The 18,264-nt window shown below is 40.4% G+C and overlaps 1 protein-coding gene across 1 annotated transcript in view; it reads left to right on the top strand.

The window, feature by feature from the left end:
- Nucleotides 1–18,264, top strand: part of tmtc1 (transmembrane O-mannosyltransferase targeting cadherins 1) — a 206,268-nt gene that overhangs the window by 96,949 nt on the left and 91,055 nt on the right. Inside the window, exon 7 of the mRNA XM_038738692.1 lies at nt 2,884–3,073. Coding sequence (XP_038594620.1) covers nt 2,884–3,073 — 190 coding nt within the window. The remainder of the gene's footprint in view (nt 1–2,883; nt 3,074–18,264) is intronic.

Here is an 18,264-nt window from a genome sequence, read left to right as displayed (position 1 = left end):
AAATATTCTATTTTATAAAGACTCATCTGTATCGTTTACTTTATATTTTTTATCACCAGAAGCATTTAATACACATTTTCCTCCCAGAGTCACACTGTGGATCAGATGTCCCACCTGATGCCAGAACAGAGAGCTAAAGGGACCTGGGAAGCCTTATTGTGCTGTTAGCGTGGACTGATGTGGACAGGCGTTCTCTCCTTCTGTTTTCTTTGAGTTTTAAATATTGTCCATGTTTGTATCACAGATACATTTAAAAAAGATATGGTTTAATGGTTCACTTGTAATACATTCTATGTATATTAGCGCTCCCTGTCTTTACTACGTACTGAAAAGCTAATTGTATACCACAGTTAAAACATGAAACATTAAAGCATTAAAACTCTTGCTAAAGTCTAAGTTGAAAAGTGAAAATACTCCCAACGTGTTTCACATGAAATGTTGAAAAGTAATTATGCAGTGTATTTCTGTGTGTGCAGGAGTATTTTTACTTTCTACATTATACTTATAAATAAGGAGCCATACACCCAGTAGCCTGAAGTTTGTGAAGAGTGCCTTGTTTGCTGCTCTGATATAAGTCTAGTTTAAACAGAATAATGTGGGCACATCCAAACCATCCTGTGGGTAAGTGCTGAAACAAAGAATGATCTGCACAGAGTAATTATGAATCCCACTAGGTGGTATTTAATGTGACCTTGCAAACTGAGGTCTCAGAGCTGATCGAATGCACTTGTAGTAAGTAGGTGCATCTATACAATGTAAGCCACACAAAACTTTCTAAGAGGTCGCAGTAAATTACACCACCTGCAGGGCTTCAAAACTATTCAGTGTGCAGATAATTCTTAGTTTTTCACTACAGAGTAACTTCTCAGTCAATGTCACATTTGTCTCTTAAAGAAATGTCAAAATAAAACAGTATATAACATCAACCTTTCATTTTTTACTTTCCATTTTAATATTTTCATTTACTGCTGTTAACTATAATATATTGTTGAGTTTAGATAATACTATTTACCATTAACATAGGAAACTGATGATGAATGAAGAATGTAAATTTATTTTAAGTATAATTAGTCTGATCGATTTTATAACAAAGTATTCCTAATACGTAAGCAATAGTTTAACAAATTAAACTCTTGTCTTGCATTCATGAAAACATCAATATTAAAAGGTCACAAATATAAAGGTAGTTTTGTATAAATTGAAATAATGTGTTGTAAGAGTTATTATAATGATAAAATCTGTTGATAAGAACCCAGTGTCATAATTTCACATCAGTAGTGTTCAGGTGTGAGTAAAAAGAAAGATCTGGAAGCTGGAGCTGTTCTCTCCTGTAGAGCTGGACACAACAAATCACATCTGCATCTGCAAATTCTAATCCAAACAAACTCAGAGGCGGCTCTCACACACCTAATTTCTCACTTTAACTAAACCATTGCCCTAGCAGCTACCTGTCTACAGGCATGACGCTCATTATATGCTGACAAAAACGTGGCATCCACCTCTTAAGCTCCTTATCAGAAACGTCACTGATCAAACTCAGACATCACCTCAGATTGTTTGCTGAATCTCAAGGAATGCTACATCTAGGTGTAATAACTTATTGATGACTCTAAACGTCCTTCAATATGTACTTTGAGTCAATCATCCCCACTGATGAACCCCACAAAGAATAGTATATCATTTTTGAACAGTACACTTGGAGGTGCACGGCTCTCCTCGTCGAGCAGGCAGAACTCTGCAGCCGCTCCCCCCTCGGCTCTCTGCCTTTAAACCCTTCGTGTCCCTCCGGTTCAGGTGCAGCCACTTAAAATAGTATCTGACTAGTATCTAACTGACTCCATAACAATACGTAGCAAAATCAAGCTATATGCCAACAGCGATACCCGTTAAATATTGTTAACAACACATAAATAAAATACAGGAATTTCACTCACCAACTGGAGCAGGGACTTCCTGGAGGTTCTCTCTCCAATAAACCATGAGTCTCTGCATGAGTCCGGATGAAAGAAATGTCCTAAAGGATTGTAGCTGAGTGAGGCGGTTTATTTAACAGAAACAGTTACTTACAGAAATGTCCAAATGAAAGGCAAGGTAATCCAGACACAGGGGTAAAGTCCAACTAATGCAGAGTAATCCAAGAACAAAAGAACAATCCGGAAATCCGGAAAACAAAGCTAAACAAGAACACCACACACTACTACTTACACAAGAAAATATGAAACCAGATTCAACAGAGAACAAGAAACCAATTATCAACTAACCAAACCTAAACAAGAACACAGAGGCAAAGAGTAAAACAGGAATGGACAAAATATCAGAAACTTACCAAAAGTATGACAGAAAGGTGCTATATTAAATAAACTTTACTTAGTACTTACTTACTCTTCTTCAGTATGTGCCAGACCAAGTAGTATTGCATAGCCAGGCCATCTCCACACTTGGTTTTAGCTCTGTGCCAGCACTGGAGAAAGGTCTGGCTGAACTAATTATCATTCTAGTATAAGGACAAAAAGGTAGGTAGGTTGTAAACCCACTGAGAGAAAGGTGGAGGAAAAAGCATTCAATATATTTGGCATAGGCGTATTTGATTGGTCTCTAAATGTCAGGTTAGAAAATTACTCCCAATCAATATTTAACCTTGAACAACCTTCTGTTCATTTTATCCTCTGGCAAACTGCCATATACTTTAGCATTGAGATAAACGGGATGATTATCATGATTGATTGAAATTCTGATTAGGTGTGACAATAAATAGCGTAGCTGTGTGATTCAAATGATTTTCTTTCTTTTCTTCCTTCCATCCTCGGTTCCATCTGTATCTGCCTTACATCCATCTTCTCCCTTTCTCCACATCATCCATATTTCTCTCCCCTCTCTCCCCAGGATTCTGACCTATTGTTACCTGCTGTCCTTCAATGCCTGGCTGCTGCTGGCCCCCATCATGCTGTGTTACGACTGGCAGGTGGGAAGCATACCCTTGGTGGAATCGCTGGGCGACGTGCGCAACGTGGCCACCGTGCTGCTGGCTGTGGTGATGGTCGCTCTCTGCCTGCGCTGCATCTTCTCACTGCAGGTAAAATCAATAAAGTAGCTGCAAAGCGCCTAAGACATTTCCCATGAAGTCTGTTAACCTGATGCTTGTCTTTCCTTATTACATCATATATCTGCATCATTTGAAGAGAAGTTAAGATGTGTAAGGGCTGGTAACATTCTAGATAAGGTTCAGCAACAAGGTTCAAACAAAGCCCAATGGTTATATCAAGAAAGTTATAGTGACAGTTAAAGGTTTCTGAAATGTAGCAATTAGCAATAAATATAAAGCAGTGAATATTGTTCTTTAATTGCAAATCATGACTCTACAAATCTATTTCACTCGCATATACCCCTAAAAATATGTGCGAAACGGAAAAATGGTTTATGAGCACAGTGTGCGAGTGAAGACCTAACATTAGCTGAAGCGGTAAGACAGAAAACAACATGGATATGCTAAGCCAGGTTTGGACTTGGCTGGCATTTACCTATATCTGGTGCCTTTTGTTGAAACATCTTCAATTTTTCACTTTTTGTGAATTGACCAATCATGCCCTGGATGGGGCGGGACATTAAAAAATGTTTGATGTGCTAGAGCAAACTTTCAAAATGTTGAAGTCATTGTTCTGCATAGTATTTAGCATTAATTAGGCTATGTTCGGACTGCAGGCCAATGTAACCCAAATCAGATTTTTTTGTTCATATGTGACTCAGATCTGATCTTTTCATAACTGTGTGAGGAGGCCAAGTCATACGGAATCTGATCTTTTCCAGTTCGGAATTGGGCCACTTCTGTATGTGGTCCACATCCGATTCAGATCAGATCTTTTTAAATTCCGACCTGAGTGTCCAGACTCAGGTCAGAATTTATGCGACTTTGACGTCACTCTAGAGCAGCTGTTGTCACAGTTCTGCTGTAGATGGAGCCGTGGTGAATGAAAAAGCTCCACAAGTGCCATAATTAAACATGTGGCTCTCTTTCTTCTTTACCTCGCTATCATCTGCTCACAAATTCCCTTTCTTCCACCTGAAATCCACCGGACCGGGAGCTCTCTTCTGAGTTATGTGCATGTTACATGTCCGTGAGTTGGGAAGTTGCGTTGTAGCTACAGCGCCAGAAACCGTAAGGACACATAGTTGTGAACACTTGTCATTATTCGCAAGAAATGTGACCCAGGAGAGGACAATGAAAAACTTGAGTCTCCGGTGAAAATTGGGAGGGTTAGCTAGTATGAGCTAACCTCTGTGGCTCCTTGTTTACTTCTGTACAACAGCGTGCCGCGTGTGACGTCGTGTTATTCTTTTGCGCATGCGGGTCACTTTCAGGCCGCTGACAATTTACACTGGATTCTGATATGGGCCACCTTTGAGCAATAATGTGAACAAACAAAAAAATAGGATTTGGGAAACTAATCAGAATTGAGCATTAAGGCCTGCAGTCTGAACGTAGCCTTAGAGACTCAAAACAAAAAAGACCATTTTTCTGCACAAGGATTTAATGAATGAGAACAATCAACACAAATTAAACTGCTGTAATTGAATTAATTATACTAGTGGTACGCTATATACTAGACTATTATATGAAATTTTAATGAATATTGTAATACAGTAATAAAATGTATATGTTAATATTATACTAAAAGCATACTATTATATTAACATTATACTTATATATATATATATATACACACTAATTTATATTTATACTAGTTACTCCTCCAGCTTGTGGATAGTGCATGTGCAGTGGACAGATTTAGATTTAGCCTGAGTATATGTGCTGCTTCTAGGCACCTCCTCCTGAGAGCAACATGTTCCCGTTGTTCTGTTTTATTAAAGTTATTGTTATAAATATAACAAATCATTTTTCAGTGAAAATTTGACACTATTTTTGCAAATTGGCAGATACATAAAAAAAAAAATGTTATTTTAATGAAAACAGTGTTGTGCCATTAAATGCTGGTGTCTACCGGAGTCTATACTGAACCTGGTCTTGCTGGATCTTATTTTATCATCTCAGTGGTACCTGGGGCAAAGAATCCCTTGGAGTTTTTTAAAGGTGCATGACATGGATTGATTGAAACATGTGACTGAAACACATCTAGCATAGTCATGTTAACAAACCTTTTCACTCAGTAGTCTTCTCACTTCAAAAGCCTTTTGATAGTGTAAGCTACAGTGCTCAGTGACATTGTGTGACAGTTTATCACAGACAGTTTTTGAATTGATGAATGATTGATTGAAGTGAAAACAGCTCGTCATTGCTCTGTTGACATGACTTTTTTTTTCAAGTGTTCCACTAAAGAGCACAATGTGTATATAAGGAGCTGTTAATCAGTGAGCTTTCACATCCCATTGAGACTCTTTATTAGTGCTTTGTTAAAGGCAAGTGTGCTGAACACGTCAGCACAGTCAACCCACTCTATGTTTAAAATGCATAGAAATACAATAGCATCAAGTAGACAAACATACAACTGGTTGCTGAAAAACAAAAGTGTGTGTTTGTGTATAAAGGTTTTTTTCCAGTGTTGTGTTGTCTGTGGGGAAGAGGTTTCTACTCTCTCATCAGCACCACCTTTCTGTAATATCTCTTGTCCTTCCTTTAGAGCATTTTACATTCTAATTTCTTTTTCCCACAATGCCTCTCAGCGTACATTTCTGATGATATTTGGTTCACTGAGTCTATATTGAATTGTGTAGTGGCGATCGTACTATAGGGAATTTGAAGTCTTCTCCAAAAATCAGGTCTGCCATGGCAGGCGTTTAACAATTTATTTTAAGCAGATAAAAATGACCTATAAAACATTGTTGCTTGCATGACTGATGTAAAATGACCTCGTACGTATGCAATAACTACAAACATGGTAGGATTTGACAAAATCAGTAATAAAAACAGACATGTACGCATGTAAGATTGAAAAACTGTGTTGCTTCCACAGATCCTAATTCCCCCAAGCTGTTCACCTGTGACTCCCTCATATAGCCCATATAACCACTGTGATTCCCTGCGTATGCCCCCCCTGGTGTGTAGGTGGAGGTCACCATTATACAACTTACCACAAACACAACATATAGCACACATCAAAATTGGCTACAACAAATTGCACTGCAGTTTATGGGGAGAAAACATTCCTCAAACAGAATGTTTCTTGGCAGAAAATATCATTTTGTCAAACTAAATGTTGCCATTTGTTGCTGCTACTCTCTTGCAGGCTGTTTTTTTCTGGAGATCTCTGTTCATATTTAGTAACTTTTTTCCATAATGAAAAAAACACGTTTCTGTCATGCTTGTGGACCTTGCAGTCTGAGATGTAAAAATATTCAAAATCATTTCTGAGCTTCAGTGGATTAGGAGAGAGAGCTCTGTGCTTCTGAATGTACAAACAGTATCACTGTATTTTCCCAGAACATTTTGTACTGGAATATTGTTCCTTGAATCTTAAGATAAGTAGGCAGCTCTGAGTCACAACATAATTTATAGCCTGAATGTAACCCTAATATGATCATAGACTATAAAGAGCAACTTTATAAACCACTTCTGCTTGAACAGGCTCCTTTAAAGGGATGCTTTGCGATTCTAATCAAATACGTTTTTTGTTCAATTAAGCAAATATTTCCTCATGGGTCGCTAGCTCTGTGTTTTTCGTGTGCTCAGAAACAAAACCTTGTTTTCCTTCACTGCCCTGGGTCTGTACATTGAGCACAAACAAAGCTGCTCGGAGTGAGCAGCAGGTGGCAGTAGGGGAGAAATAGACGGAGCGCATGTCTGAACAGAACCCAGGTGAATAGAGAGAAACGGGTCAGCACCTTGTTCAGCAGTAAATGTACAGTAGAAGTTACAGTGGCTGGTGAATAAAGACTGCAGCTTCTCAGGACTAAAGAGGAGCTCCTGTGTGTTGCTGTCAACTGTTGAATAAAGTGAAGGAGGTTAGCCCCAAAGTTAGCTTTGACTTGGACCTGGAGAAAAACAGTCGCTCCTGTGCTCTTATCAGTCACTGTATTTAAAAAAAAAAAACTACTTCAAATAACTCTCTAGTTTTTTACTATTTAAGTTAATCTTGATAATCCTATCGATAAATAAACTAGACTCCGTGTCTTAGATTTAGGCTTAGAAAAGTAATTTACTTCAGTACATTTTTAAATATTGACAGGCTTGTTGTCACACCTTCTACAGTGCTGCTAAAACATGCCCTCTTATTGAGGCTGTGGATTCTGCTATATTTCAGCAGAGTAGGACTGGTTACCATGGCAATGCGTGTTTGGGGGGAGGAGCTTCTGAAAGAGCAGTGAAGGGAGGGGAATGTTTGTTTGGCAGTTGGACTCAAATATCAACAAACTCTCTGCAGAATCGCATAGGATCCATGTAATATATTCCAAATATGCATTTGGACAAAGCCAGCCTGGTTTTGGCTCTAGCTTTGTACTTACTACACAGAAGTGAAATTGGTATTGATCTTCATATTTACTGTATGTCTAAATTTCCAGACTTCCCAGCACTTGCAGACGTGGATTGTATGGACACATACTCATAAAGTCCAAAGTGCAGATGCAAATCAGCAAAAGATTGCATGCACATTTTCTCTGAAATTTTTGTGATTCTCCAGAAAGTCTGCCTCAGCTGCTGTTCACATGGTGATGTAGGGACCATCGCAGGGCTAGTTGGTGGAGTACGGTAGCTACCAGTCTAACTGCTAACATGCTATCCAGCTGGGAGCATGCCAGCACTTTCTTCATTCGTCGTTGCTGTCAATTTTATTTAGTCAGCCCAGTATCACACATTCATCTAAAGGAGCTTTACACCACCCCTTCTGTCCTTAGGGCCTTGTTTTGGATAAGGGAACCCCCCCCCAACAAACTCATTTAACAGGAAAAATGGAGGAAGCCTCAGGAAGAGCAGAGGAGGGATCCCGCTCCCAGGATGAACAGAGAGTCACATTCATTCATTCATAATTAAGTGTCTTGCTCATTGGTGTGTCACAGTGGATTTCAACCCGGGTCTGTCACACCGTAGGTATGTGTCTTATCCACTGCACCATCACCACCCGTTAAATAAAGAAATAGATGTTGTGTACAGAATTGACCAACAAGTAAAATTACAGTAGGAGCTCAGTGCATCATGGGGTTTTCCTGGTAGTCTAGGCCTTTAGCAGCATATCAGAAGGATCGTTCAGGATTCACCTGAGCCAGCCCTAACTATAAGCTTTATCAAAAAGGAATGTCTAAAGCATGCTCTTAAATGTGGAGATAGTGTCTGTCTTCTGAACCCAAACTGGAACCTGGTTCCACAGGGCGGCTGTGGCTCAGAAGACTAGAAAGGCGCTATACAAATACGGAGCATTTACATTTTAGAAGAGGAGCTTGATAGCTGAACGCTCTGGCTCCTAGTCTACTTTTGGAGACTCTAGGAACCACAAGTAACCCTGCATTCTGGGAGCGCAGTGCTCTGGTGGGGTAGTAAGGTACTATGAGCTCTTTAAGATAAGATGGTGCCTGACCATTAAGAGCTTTGTAGGTGAGCAGAATGATTTTAAATGATAGCATTGAAATAATGAAGTCTTGATGAAACAAGTGTGAATTAGGATCTCTACATCAGCCAAAGACAGAAAATACCTAATTTTAGCTATGTTACATAGTGCTCGATATGACCCATTATGCCTATGTGCCCATTCCTCAGGTTGGATCCCAGATCATTCCATTCCACATCTTGAGTATTTTCATTTTAAACTTTTACTCCATTACATTTCAGAGGGAAGTATTGTACTTTTTACTCAACTATATTCTCTTATTTATTTAACAGCTGTGGTTACTAGATACTTTAGATTAAGAGTTTACATACAAAATGTGATCTGTTTAAAAACTACTACACAAACAAGCAATAACTACAAATTGCAACATAAATGAAGTATGGGATAGTTCAAATTAGTTTCACCTTGACCAACCACAAAGTACTGCTTACATATCAATACATCAAAACTGATGATCCAATAATATAACACTGACGGTGAACATTGTGCATCATGACTACTTTTACTTTCGATACTGATATTGTTGCTGATACTTCTGTACTTTTACTATGCAGGATATTTCATTGTATTGGAGTAGTTTTATTCAGTAGTATGGCAATGCTACTGGGGCAGCGCGGTGGTGCAGTGGTTGGCACTATCGCCTCACACCAAGAAGGTCATGAGTTCAAACCTATGTTGCCCCGGCCTTTCTGTGTGGAGTTTGCATGTTCTCCCTGTGTCCATGTGGGTTTTATCCCACCATCCAAAGACATGCAGACTAGGTTAATTAGGTATGGATGTGATTGTGAGTGGTTGTCTGTCTATGTGTGGCCCTGCGATGGACTGGCGACCTGGATTCAGCCACTCAGTCACCAGGGACTGTTTCCAGTCTTCTTCAACAGCTAAAATTGGAACATACATGGAGAAAAAAAAGTCCTTTTAGGCAAGTCTTGCCACTCGGCAGCCATCTTGGCAATGCCTCTGGGCAGCTATTTCGGACTAACAAGACCAGGCTCCTATCTAAATGAATGGGGAGAGAGCCAGAACTGCACTTATGCAGGTCACCAGGACATAAAATAGTCCTGAATGAATAGAATCAGCATTAAAATCTGATAATGCAGTACAAGTAATACGGACCCTTACGTCAGTGGAACCACACGATTGGCTGAAATATGATTCCCGCTTTGGCTGTTAAAAGCAGACGATTGTCTTTCTAGAGAGAGGGGCAGGATAACCGCCATCTTTGCCGTTATGGGCTTTCCCCATAGAGTTGTATTGAGGATGTGATTGAATGGCATGTCTCCTCTAAATTGTCTCTGATACAAGTAAGCTGTGCAACACTATATCAGTTCAGGCAAGTAAGGACAGCTGGAATTGTGAAGCAAGTTTCATGTCAAACAGACTTGCAGTGTAGGTGTAGGTGTGACCTTTAAAGAGGAGGTATTGTGCACATTTTCAGGTTCAAAATCCTATTTAGGGGTTGTACCAGAACAGGTTTACATGGTTTAATTTTCATTTTTTGTCATACTGCACATTGCTGCAGCTCCTCTTTTCACCCTGTGTTGAAGGCTTCGTTTTAGCTATGGAGTGATACATCTTGTCTCTAAATGAGTGGTGAGTTATTAATCTGTAACGAAAGGATCTTTCATCCATAAAGTTTAACTGAGCTCTGTCTCTACATCACAGTAACAACTTTATGTCCACTGGAGGGTAGCTAGTGTTTGGAAGGGAGAGGAGAGGTGTGCTGCAGCTCACAATTTTTCCACTGGTGTTTTTGAGGGCATGTCGGACTAGCCGCTTGGCGAGCGTTTTATGAGGCGCATTTAGCTTTCATCCCTCTGATGTTACAGGGATGAAAGGGAAGTAAAGGCTGGACTACAAACGAGCTGTTTTCAGGCAGTTCAGAGCAGAGTTTTCTGTGGGAGATGGGAACTCCCTTTGGGCTTTTTCACTTTGCAAACCTGTTACATGCACAACAGGTTTATAACTCAATAAAGGAGAGGGGAAAAGCCAAAAAGCATAATACCACCTCTTTAATTATAGTGGCCAGTTTAGGCCAGTCAGTCTCATTTGTAAGAGAGTGCAGTTTCAAGTGTATCAGATGTAATATTTTGAAGTTTGAATCAGATTTTATTGTTAACTTAGCACCTACGTTTGGTCCATTAGTGTCAAAGCAGGCTGTTCAGATTTGAATAAAACCAGACGAAAGAGATACATTTTTCCATCACTGTTCATTCAGTTTCTCTACGCTCCAACAATAATTTCATTTAGTGTGACAGGCTGGTCTTAGAACTCTGTGTGCTTCTTATAAAGCATCTCAGGTGAGGTGTTTTGAATCATGCAGAGCCACCAACATAGTCTATCTGGAAAGATATTCTGTATTTTAAAGATATTCTAAGAAGGAAAGTTGCAGGATGGGAAAGGAGCGTGTGATGGGTTGTATTTGAATGTTAATTGTAGCTGTGAGGGCTGTCAGCACTGCCAATATTGTTTTTGTTGCATGTGTGTATGACAGAGAAGGAGGGAGAAGAGATTTTTTAGGTCGCCACACTTTGGCCATATGTTTCATTAATTAAAAGTCAGTTTCTCACACACACACTCCATCTCTCCCAAATTGCATGCAGCTGTGAGTTTGAATATTTTTTCTTGACCTTTGCAGCCTTTTCTCACTGCAGTCTGCAGCTGCAGTCCAGCTCTATAAAACACACACTTCTGACCCCACTGCAACCTCAGGAAGTAATTTGTGCTCCAGCGTGCACCTTTCTGCCCTCTCCCTCGACCCTGTGATGTGACTGGCAGGATGTTAACGACCTCAGGCAAGTCCTGAGCCTCAGTGGATTCTATTTTGACTTCCTTCCTGTGTTGAAGGAGTGGTAAGGTTGCACTTTAAAAATCAAGCTCCATTCTGTTTTCCATGTGCTCTGCAGAAAGGAAGTCACTGACCTGCTGGATCCCACATGCACACACAGAATTATGTTTGGAAACTGGCAACATAGAAGTGCACTGGAAGAATTTGGCAGCAACTTCAGCACAGTGGTCAAGGATTGTATGGCTACAGCATGCTCTAGTTTTGTGTGTGTGTCCATCTTATCTGTGCCTGTTTATGTCTTTGGAGCTATTGTCAGTGTGTTTGGGCCTGTATGTGGGTGTTAAGAGCCAGTGGTCAGTTTCTGCATGTTTGTTTATAAATGTGTGTGAGTTGCAAGGCCATCTGTGGTTCAGCCTAGCCTCTCCAGTGTGGGCAGTAGGTCTTCATTCAGCTGTTATTCTTTTCCTGGATGGTGCAGCTGGGTCCACTCTCAGATGTCATTGTCACATCCCGGACCCAAATAAGGACAGAAGCAGGCAGATGGTAAATGGTCTATACTTGTATAGCCTTTCTAGTCTTCCAACCACTCAAAGCGGCTTTGCGCTACATGTCACATTTAGCTATCCACAAACATTAATACACTGGTGGCAGAGGCTAAGGTGGCAACTGCTCAGCAGAAACAGAATTCATACACCGATAGCACAGTCATCTGGAACAACACTTCAACATACAGACAGGAGGAGCCGCGTCCAATACTCCGGATCGTCCAATAAGTGGTAAACCCGCTCTACCACTACAACCAAGTTAGGGTTGGGACATCACAATATTGAGCTGGCATCGTGATTGTACTCCCCACACACACACACACGACCCACACACGACATGTACTACAAAATTTAACAATAATAAAGTTATAAAGTACAGTGAGTATTGTTATAGTTACTATCTCTCAGTCTCTGGCTAAAATATTTTAAAATGGTTAGTTTGTTCAGGACACCCTGTCTGGCGCACACAATATTGATTGGTGCACAATAGCTCACTTTGACCCTCAACAGAGGCGATACCTAAAACCCTACAAAGAGGCAAACTGCGAGTAGAGTCGAGGCAAGTTGAGCTGGTACCATCCTGTGGAAAAGGGACTTATGAGTGGCTGATGAGGAAATGAGGTGCAGGGTGGGTAGATGGGCGGAGTTGCTGAAGTCAGGGAAATAAGGTGATGATGGCGAAATAGGAGTAGCAGAATGCGGACTGAAGAGAGCAAAGCGTGAGGGGAAGAATGGCAATGAAATGCATTATTGTAGAGTAAGAAAGAGGTCAATGGATGGAGGGAAAGAGAAGAAGAATTAGCAAAAACGGTACTGAGAAATTGTGTCAGTCATACAAGCACTATTTTATTGGTTTGAAAGATAATAACAACCAACTGTGTCTCAGCACTTTCCTTACCAATTTCTGGACATTCTGTCTGTAGACAGAATTTGTATGTGATTATAGTCGGATTGGGCATTAAAAATTTGTCAACATTCAGATTTTTCTATACCATGGTATCAATCCCCTTAATATCACCGTTTTGTATAAGACCATTATAGGCAATTTTGTAAGTGATTGTGTAGGACTGTTTTATTGCTATATTGGATTTTTATATGATTTTTGCATTAATGTGATAAAGTACATAAATGTGGGGTTGATTACCAATAAGGCATTGAATATATATGAATCTACATTTTGTAACCTAGGTGGAGCAGAGTGTGCTGCTCTTTGCTCCGGTGTGTAATAGTGACGGTTTGAATAGTAGTGACAGCCCGCATTTCACATCACGCAGTGCTGGACCGAGTGGTTTGTTAAGTTGCTGTTTTATGTTCCAAAATGCAAATGTTACTTTTTGCTAGTGTTTATTATAGGTGTGTTCAGAGCATGGTGGTTACATTTCTTGACCCCAGCTATATTTTGCTACGGTTTTGTATGCTATATGGCACCTGCTTCTAGAGACAGATTGCTAAGGTAGTCCTGAGATAGGAAGTCTAAGTTTTAAAACATCATGATCAACAGTGTCGAAAGCTTTGGATGTTGCTGTTGTCAAATGCAACCAAAATGTAATTTATCGACTTCATTGCAGCTGCTGTGATGGTACTGTGTACTTTTGTAAAGCCTGACTGATATGTTGATAAAAAGCATTGAAGTATAAAAACTTAAGTAGATCACTCCCAAGAGCTTGAAGAATTTTGGCCTGTAGTTATTTAGAATAGCTGGATCACCCCCATTTAAATAAGGAAAACAAAAGCTGATTTCCATATTCCAAGGATATGGACATCAGCTTTTGTTTTTCCAAGTGCTTTACATCAAACATAAAAGCAACACAGGGAAATTGAAAAAGAAACACATTAAAATATAATTTTGAAAAGGGTGAAATAGAAAATAAACACAGGCTGAGGGGTTGAGCAAATAATTGAGTTACAATTATTTTTTGTCTTTGAAAAGAGAATAAACAGAAAAGTATCTACTCTCTCTAGCTAGTCTGTACTCGGGTCCATAGCAATATTTGGGTCCGCTGAGTTTGGTTATGTTTGAGGCTACGCGTTGCAAACCCAACTTATCAACTGGAAACCTCAAAAAACCCTCGGACACTACAAAGAAACCAGGACATGTCTGTCCGCAGGCCACTTAGATCCAGTTATACTCTGGACCCACTTGCGCGTTTACTGTTGGACAGAGGGTCCTGCAAATCACTCAGGTGCGAGATTAAAGACCACTTCCTTCACTCTGTTCAATTTTACCCTCTTTATCTTTTCACTCAATTACCTACTCATTTCTCACCTTGTAAATAGTGTTCACTGAAAATCTAAAAACAAAGAAAAAGAAAACAGGACGTTACAGTGCAGTGAAAGTTACCAATCTACGGCTTTATTAAATTTGATTTAATTAAAGGCAGTGGTAAAAAGAAAAGTCTTCAGTCTCAATTTAAAATAACTGACAGTTTCAGCAAACCTGCAGTTATCTGGGAGTTTGTTCCAGATATACGGAGCATTTTGACTCTAGGGACAGAAAGCAGACCTGTCCCAGGTGACCTGAGAGGTCTAGTTGGGTTATAACAAAGCAGAAAATCAGAAATGTATTTTGGCCCTAAACCATTTAGTGCTGCTCTGCGATGGATTGGCAACCTGTCCAGGGTGTACCCCGCCTTTCGGCCGATGTCAGCTGGGATTTGGCTCCAGCCCCCCGCGACCCTGTACGCAGGATAAGCGGTTGACGATGGATGGATGGATGGACCATTTAGTGCTTTATAAACTAGCAGGATTTTGAAATCAATTATTGACAGACAGGAAGCCAATGTAAAGACCTCAGAACTGGAGTGATGTGATCCACTTTTTGGTCTTAGTGTGGACTCGAGCAGCAGCGTTCTGAATCAGCTTCAGCTGTCTGATGGATTTCTTAGGGAGCCCTGTAAGGACACTGTTACAGTAGTCGAGTCCTTTAATCTTTGATATATTCTTCAGGTGATAGTAGGCTGACTTTGTAATTGTCTTAATGTGGCTGCTTAAATTCAGGTCTGAGTCCATGACTACACCAAGATTTCTGGCTTGGTTTGTGGTTCTTAACATTACACACTGAAGCTAATCTCTGACTTTCAGTCGTTCCTCCCTGGCTCAAAAAACAATAACTTCAGTTTTTATCTTTGTTTAATTGAAGAAAATTCTGGCACATCCAACCGTTGACGTGTTCAATACAGTTACTCAGCGCTTCTATGGGATCATAGTCCCCTGGAGATATCATTATGTAAATCTGTGTATCATCTGCATAATTATGGTAACATATTTTGTTGTTTTTCATAATCTGAGCCAGTGGAAGCATGTAAATGTTAAACAAAATAGGCCCCAGAATGGAGCCTTGGGGAACTCCACATAATTTTTGTTAGCTCAGATGTGTAATTCCTTAAAGACACAAAGTAGTCCTTGTACTTTAGGTAGGATTCAAACCAGTTTAGTACTGTGCCAGAAAGTCCCAACCAGTTTTCAAGTCTGTCTAGTAATATGTTGTGGTCAACCGTGCCGAATGCAGCACTGAGATCCAATAATACCAAGACTGAAATTCTGCTTCTGTCGGTGTTTAAATGGATGTCATTGAAGACCTTAACAAGAGCCGTCTCAGTGCTGTGGTGTGGTCGAAATCCTGATTGGAAGACATCAAAACAGTTATTTAGTGCCAAGAAAAGCTGTTGAAAAACAGCTTTTTCAATAATTTTACTTAAAATGGGAGATTTGATATGGGCATATAATTGCTCATTAGTGACCTGTCCAGATTGCTCTTTCTTAGGAGTGATATGAGGAAGTGGCCTCATATAACGTACGACGACATTTTTAACTATTTCGTGTTGTCACTTGGTGCGGATGGGTCTACAATGCGCAATTACAAAAGTACAGAGGCGTTTGTACCTCCACAGTGGAAAAGGTGGCACGGTTTTAATCAATAACAACATCGATGACCTGGTATTGTTGAAGACTGATGTACAACCACGCCAAAGCAAGTCTGACATTCACTCTGCATGGATCCTGACTACATCAACCGGCACTATTGGGACGGCCGGGTATTCCTGTGTCGCGGGTCAGGGGAAGTCCTGCAGTCACGCAGCGACGATCTTATGGAAGGTAGGCTAATGAATTGTCTGTTCAGTGCATTTTAGCTGTTGCCTCGTTGTGATTAGAGTCCTAGTCAGTTTATCTTACATAGATAGCAGAGCTAAATGTTTGGGATTGAACTAACGTTACAATTGGATATCAAAACATTAACTAAATTGTTGCCTACCTCATAATGTTTAGGCTTGAAGTTTGACACATTGTACCAATCTGATATATAGTCACAGAGCTCTTGATACAAGTTTGTCACATTAAAATTTAAGTTAGATTTACATTGAAGCTGTAATTTCATTTGTACTGTTTGGGTATCAGTGTTAAAGAGCTGATGAAAACATTGGCTTTTAAGGCATTTGTGAAATAAAATTTAGTATATGACTAACATTTTTATTTTTTAATCAACAGATTGTGCACCTTTTCCAGATAAGTAAAAGTCTAATCTCTTGTTCATTGATGTTGCTTGGGTAAAGGTAAGGTCATTCAAGTTTGGGTAAAGGTAATATTCTGTCAGCACACCACATTTTGGTGAAAACCACTTCCTTTCTGTGTAGGTAAGTATACCAATTTAATTCATACCACTCTAATCTCAAATGGCAATTTTGGTAAGTACATCATCAAGGTAAGTTGAAAAAAATGAACAGTTTATTGTTGTCACTATAAACTGTCCATATTTTCTATATAAGTATTGTGAAACCAAGGACTGTAATACATTAAAAATATGTAACTGTTACAATTTGTTAAAGGTGCATTTTGCTGTGTCCAAAGGTCTGACTGGATTGTCCAGCGCCACTGGAACTCAGGGACACGCAATTTAGTCCCCAAAAGGTTGAACGATATATGTTTCAAGCACCACAAAGAAAGTTCTGCTCTCTCTGAGAACACCCTGCCCATCTCTCCATCTCTACTGCTAACCCCTGCCTACAGCTCAAACAAAGCACTGAAGATGAGCTTAAAAATTGCCAATGTTCCAGTTGGCAGCCTTCTGCACAAATGCATTTGCACAATGCATGGCACTGACATACAGTGCCAGAAATGCATGTCATTTTATGATATGTACATTAAATTAGATGGGGATAAATGTGCCAGTTTGGTGGAGTTCACTAAAATGCAGAGTGCCTCCCACTTGTGGTTTGATGCACGTAAATTAAGAGTAACTGCTAGCTCTGCAAAAAAGGTCCCTGTGCGTGCATCTACTAAGCCAGATAATTTTCTTAGAGAGCACCTGTTTCGTAGGTTCCATGGGAACACTGCAACCAAGTACGGCCAAGAGAATGAGGTGGCGGCCTATGCATGGATGGAGAGCTGTGGGTTTATAGTTGAGAAGAGAGGCACTGTAGTTAGTGTCACTGAACCATGGCTTTCTGCAAGCCCAGATGGCATGGTTAACTCCACAGAACTACTGGAGATTAAATGTCCTGTTCTGGGCGGCTGTGGCTCAGGAGATGTGGCTCAGGAGTGCGGGTTGGCCGTTAAACGGAAGGTTGGTGGTTCAATCCCTGGCTCCCCCTGGTTGCGTGTCAAAGTGTCCTTGGGCAAGATACTGAACCCCGAATTGCCCCTGGCGGCTATTCCGCCAGTGTATGAATGACATTGTTAGTTTGTGAATGTTAGTTTCCGTTTGAGCACTTAGGCTCAGTGTATGAATGTGTATGACTGGTGAATGCAGATGTAGTGTTAAAGCGCTTTGAGTGGTTAAAGACTATAAAGGCGCTATACAAAACCGGAGCATTTACATTTACAGGTATGTTTTGTACAAGACTAGAGAGATGCAAGCTGCTTGTCTGGGCTCCATCTGAGAAAGTTGTCACTGATGTGCCATTTGATTTGGAGTATTGTTCACAAGTTCTACCTAAACTCAAGTCCTTCTCATTTTTAAACTCCTGCTGCCAGGGATTGTAGGTTACGTTTGTTGAGTTTCCTGGGAAGTGATGAAAGGACAGCATTGTAAGTGGGGGATAAGTGGTGGTGTAGACCCCCTCCCCTGTTTGAAAGAGGTGTCAAGGAAGCCATCTACAGGGGTCTACGCCACCACTTATCCCCCACTTACAATGCTGTCCTTTCATCACAGGAAACTGTACTAACCTATTGGCCTCAGGTGAAGATACCAACGATGGTCGTTCAGTCTTGGCCACAGGTAGTCTTAACGACTGTAAAGACTGTCGTCACAGAAACAAGGAACACTAACGAACCAGCGGTATCGATGACCCGGGCCAAAGACCCCACTGAGGTTAAATAGCTGAGTTTCCCTGCCAGTCAGTCAGAACTGAAGAAGTCCTTTGGATGAGGGACGAAACGTCTT

The sequence above is a fragment of the Micropterus salmoides genome, unplaced genomic scaffold, assembly GCF_014851395.1.
Source record: "Micropterus salmoides isolate LMB-PRFRI ecotype aquatic unplaced genomic scaffold, ASM1485139v1 Ms_hic_scaffold_23, whole genome shotgun sequence".
NCBI classification, from domain to species: Eukaryota; Metazoa; Chordata; class Actinopteri; order Centrarchiformes; family Centrarchidae; genus Micropterus; species Micropterus salmoides.
The sequence above is the reverse complement of the archived record's forward strand: the minus strand, read 5'-3'. Positions and strand labels throughout refer to the sequence as shown.